This window comes from Gossypium hirsutum, chromosome A07 (genome assembly GCF_007990345.1).
Source record: "Gossypium hirsutum isolate 1008001.06 chromosome A07, Gossypium_hirsutum_v2.1, whole genome shotgun sequence".
Classification (NCBI taxonomy): Eukaryota; Viridiplantae; Streptophyta; class Magnoliopsida; order Malvales; family Malvaceae; genus Gossypium; species Gossypium hirsutum.
In genome coordinates, this window is record NC_053430.1 from 23,703,004 (window position 1) to 23,706,993 (window position 3,990).

The following is a 3,990-nucleotide window of genomic DNA, read 5'->3' on the forward strand; positions in this document are numbered from 1 at the left end:
TTCCTTCTTCCCTCTTTGCTCCCTTTTTGTTGGTAAATCGGTTGCTCACTGTCTTTTTTTCTCCTCTTTTTCATCCATTTCAGTTGGTGTCATTGGTTCATGACTGATTCTCTCCTCCTCATCTCTTCATCTTGTTACGGTTTGACGACTGTCGTAGGTACATTCGACTCTTACTTGTTTTTCTTTAATCTTTTTTTATTGCCTCTACTTTAAGTAGAATGTTCCTCCCTTATCTTGTTCTCTTATAGCCGACTCTTGTCCTCTTCTTTTAGGTGTGCTATTCTTTTGATTCTCAGAAGTTTCCTCGAGAAGTGAAGGAGTTTTTGTGATATTTAGCCATCAAAACCATTTTCTTATCACTCGATTTAAGGTAAGTATATGGGCTAACATGTGGGATGTTGGCTGAATGCCCTATCTTTGGTTTTGAGTGTTATTGAGGCAATAGGTTTCGATTCAAATCTTTAGATTATATGATTGTTGTTAATGGGTTCCCTGGATAATGTATTTTTTCAACAAAAGAGGGTGTGGCCAACCTTCGATTAACATTATTGACGGGTTAAACTTCATTTGTGGATTAAGGCAAGTGTTGCTGTTCTTTTTAAGATTAAGTATTGGTAAGAGGGTGTTGACCTTAATGCCAAACATTTAACTAAATGTCTTTGATTAATGTAGGTTCGTGTTTGAAAGCATTTTGCAAGTATTCACAACCAGGTGTGTAACTACACCTCCTTTAAACTGCAAATCGGCAAAAGCTGAAAAACCAAAAATACGGTATTTGAGGTCACACGAGCGTGCGATCGCTCGAGTGGTAAACCAAGCCCATGAATCATGGGCGTAAGATTGTAGAAGCCACTATGGGTGTCCTCATGGGCTTAAGCTATTTTGGGCCATGTTGGGCCAGAATGGGCCGTGTGGCCCAATAGGCTCGTGGGCTCCACACAAATAGGACCCACAATACGTGGCAAATACTGGGCTGGGTTGTGTAGTTAGCATAGCCATGGCTAAACCAAGGCTAAATGGGCCACTTGAGCATGTGGGCCCACTTAGGCTGAATAATGGGCCTTGGGCCCATCTATACCGTTATGGCCGCTAAACCCCTAGTGATATAATGACTAATGTGTCTAAGATAAGTTTATGATTGTATTGAGCATGACATTCTGCATACACGTATGATTTATGTCATGACATTCTGCATGGGGTTGGGATTCTGTTAAGGAGGAAGTGTACTGTTACTAGTGGCTTTACCACATATACTGATATTGGTAGCTCTGCTACGTTACTGTTATTGGCAGCTTTGCTGCGATATTATTACTGGCATCTATGCTACGATATTAGTGTGTTGGCTAGGTGGGTCGACTTTGTCCCTACATGGTGTGTTGGTGGTATGAAGTTGTGTGTTGGCTGGATTGGGTTGGGTTGCATTACTGTAATATTTTGTTATTGTATTGGGCTCAGGTCTAGTTTGTTACTGTATACTGTAAACTGATTGACTGTAGGGGGTTGCACATTGAGTTTTTGTAAACTCACTCTTTCTTTTCGACTGTGCAGGTAATCTCCAGCTATAAGAGATTTAGTGCTGCGAGAGACTCTGAGGTGGCCACACGACTGCAATTAATTTACATTTGGATTTATTTAAACTTAAAGATTCGTTTTGGGTTTATGCTTTTGTAATAAGGCCATTTTTGGGATATAATTTTTAATTGGGCTTCTATTTATTTGCTTTAACTGCTAGTTTTAAGAAGTCGTGTTTCTAAAATAATAACTTTTTTTCAAAAACACGTGTTTCAACTTCAAGGTTTTAAAAGCTTCTGCAAATATTAAATTGATTAGCATATCAAAAGCAATTAATTTGGTAAAATGTTTTGACAAGATAATTTGGTAATAGCAAAGAACTTGACTCACTAAAGTTTTCCCAACGATACTTCGGTGTGACACACCGAATTTAGCCATAACGTCTGGGCTGAGTTCGGGATGTTCGGGGTGTTATACTTAGTGGTATCAGACTAAGTTACAAAATTTGGCTGTGGAATGGGCTTTGAAAATGTTTGAAATTTTTAGAAAACTGTTCTTGAAATATTTTGGAGGATTCGCAGGTGTGGCACGCTGAGTATCCAGTGCTGAATCCGTAAGTTTCTTGCTAACTGATGATTGATCAGACTGAAATACAATATTGAGATTACTTTAGACATGATACGGTATTGTGATACTTTAGTTACTGTAAACTGAAACTGTAGGAAACTGAAAATTATAGTGAAACCTCGATCTAAGAAAACCAACTTTGATTACTGTTGTTCATAAGCCATATGTTAATAATTATTGAAATTACTAATTGGTTCAAAAAACTTCTAAACCAGATAATACGCGAATTGATATGAGCACAAGGGGTACTCATGGAAGGAGTACAAGAGGCCGCGATAGAGGCTGTGAAAGTGCTAAAGCTAGGTCTTCGGCATCAGGCCACATGCCTAACATTGAGGCTAGGGAGGCACCAACTTCACCGGTAACTGAGATAGGATCATACGATCGAGGTACTGGGGATGACGCACTGTCCTAGGCTATGCTCTGAATTCTGGAGAGAATTGCTGGAACCAATACGGGTGCTTTGGGCAGTGGGTTAGTTTCGGAACGACTCCGGTCAAATGGAGTGGAAGTTTTTAGAGGTATTTCTGGAGTAGCCCCTAATGTGGCTGAATACTGGTTGGAAGCTATGGAGAGAATAATGGACAATCTTGACTTCACTTCTGAGCAAAAACTAAAGGGCGCAGTTTCTTTACTGCAAGATGAAGCCTATCAGTGGTGGCTTACCATGAGAGAGGGTATTCAAGCCGATCGGTTAACATGGGATTTCTTTAAGGCAGCTTTCCAAGGGAAATATGTGGGCGCAAGTTATGTGAACACCCGAAGAAGGGAATTTTTGAGCTTGACCCAAGGGAATAAATCTGTGGCAGAATATGAGGCAGAGTTCTTATGACTTAGCCGTTATGCTCGTGGGATAGTGGCGACTGAATATGAGTTACGAGTCTTGATAGCTTCGTAGAGGAAGCACTCTGAGCGCAAGAACCGAGAGAAGGATAGGAGTAGAAATAAGAGGGATTTAGGGTCTTTAGGTCCGTTTGGTGGGTCTAAAGAAGGTTAAGTTTGATGGGCCAGTCCGAGTTGGGGTTTCTGTTGTGAGATCGCAGCCTTGTGCAGATTGTGGGAGACATCACCTGGGTGAGTGTTGGAAGAAGATTGGGGCATGTTTCATATGTGGGTCTATGGAGCATCAAGTTAATAATTGTCATCAGAGACCTGTTCAGATGCAAGGGATAAGATAGGGTTATGTATAGCCAGCGAGAGGTGTTCAACAGTCACCGAAAGGCCGTTGTCAGGCCAAAGGTGGAAATGGTATGGAGCGAGGTCGTGGTGCACCTGGCAGAGGTGCTGGTAATACTGAGGTGAGGCAGCCCACTCTAGTATACGCTGCACATCACCGATAGGACGGAGACACCCCATATGTTATAACTGGTACGTTCCTAATCCATAATGTACCTTATACTGCTTTGATCGATATTGGTTCTACTCACTCATACATTGCATGCACTTTATCTGGAACCTTGGGTATCTTGTGTGTGAGTACTATTGGTGAAATGACTGTGATAAGTCCACTGGGGCAGTCAGTAAGGGTAGATAAGTTGTTTAGGAATGTGCCCAAGAGATTTAAGGAGTAATCTTTCCAGCGAATTTGATGGAGCTACCGTTTGGTGAATTCAACCTTATCTTGGGGATGGATTGGCTGGTTAAATACCGTGGAAGTTTGGATTGTGCTGCTAAGCATATGGTGTTGAAGAATACTGAGGATGAGGAGGTAGTTGTGATTAGGGAGCGAAGGGGCTATCTATCAAATGTAATCTCTGCACTAAGGGCCGAGAAATTTGTTCGCAAGGGTTGTGAGGCGTTTCTAGCCTACATTGGTGTATTTGATTCTGAGGGTTCTTTGGTTGAAGGTAT

At 41.5% G+C, this 3,990-nt stretch overlaps 1 protein-coding gene across 1 annotated transcript; it reads left to right on the forward strand.

The window, feature by feature from the left end:
- The first annotated feature begins 2,371 nt into the window (after nt 1-2,371).
- On the forward strand, nt 2,372-2,971 carry LOC107955884 (uncharacterized). The gene is made up of 2 exons (XM_016891668.2): nt 2,372-2,547; nt 2,611-2,971. The coding sequence occupies exons 1-2, from the start codon at nt 2,372-2,374 to the stop codon at nt 2,969-2,971; spliced, it is 537 nt and encodes a 178-aa protein (XP_016747157.1).
- Nucleotides 2,972-3,990: the final 1,019 nt, after the last annotated feature.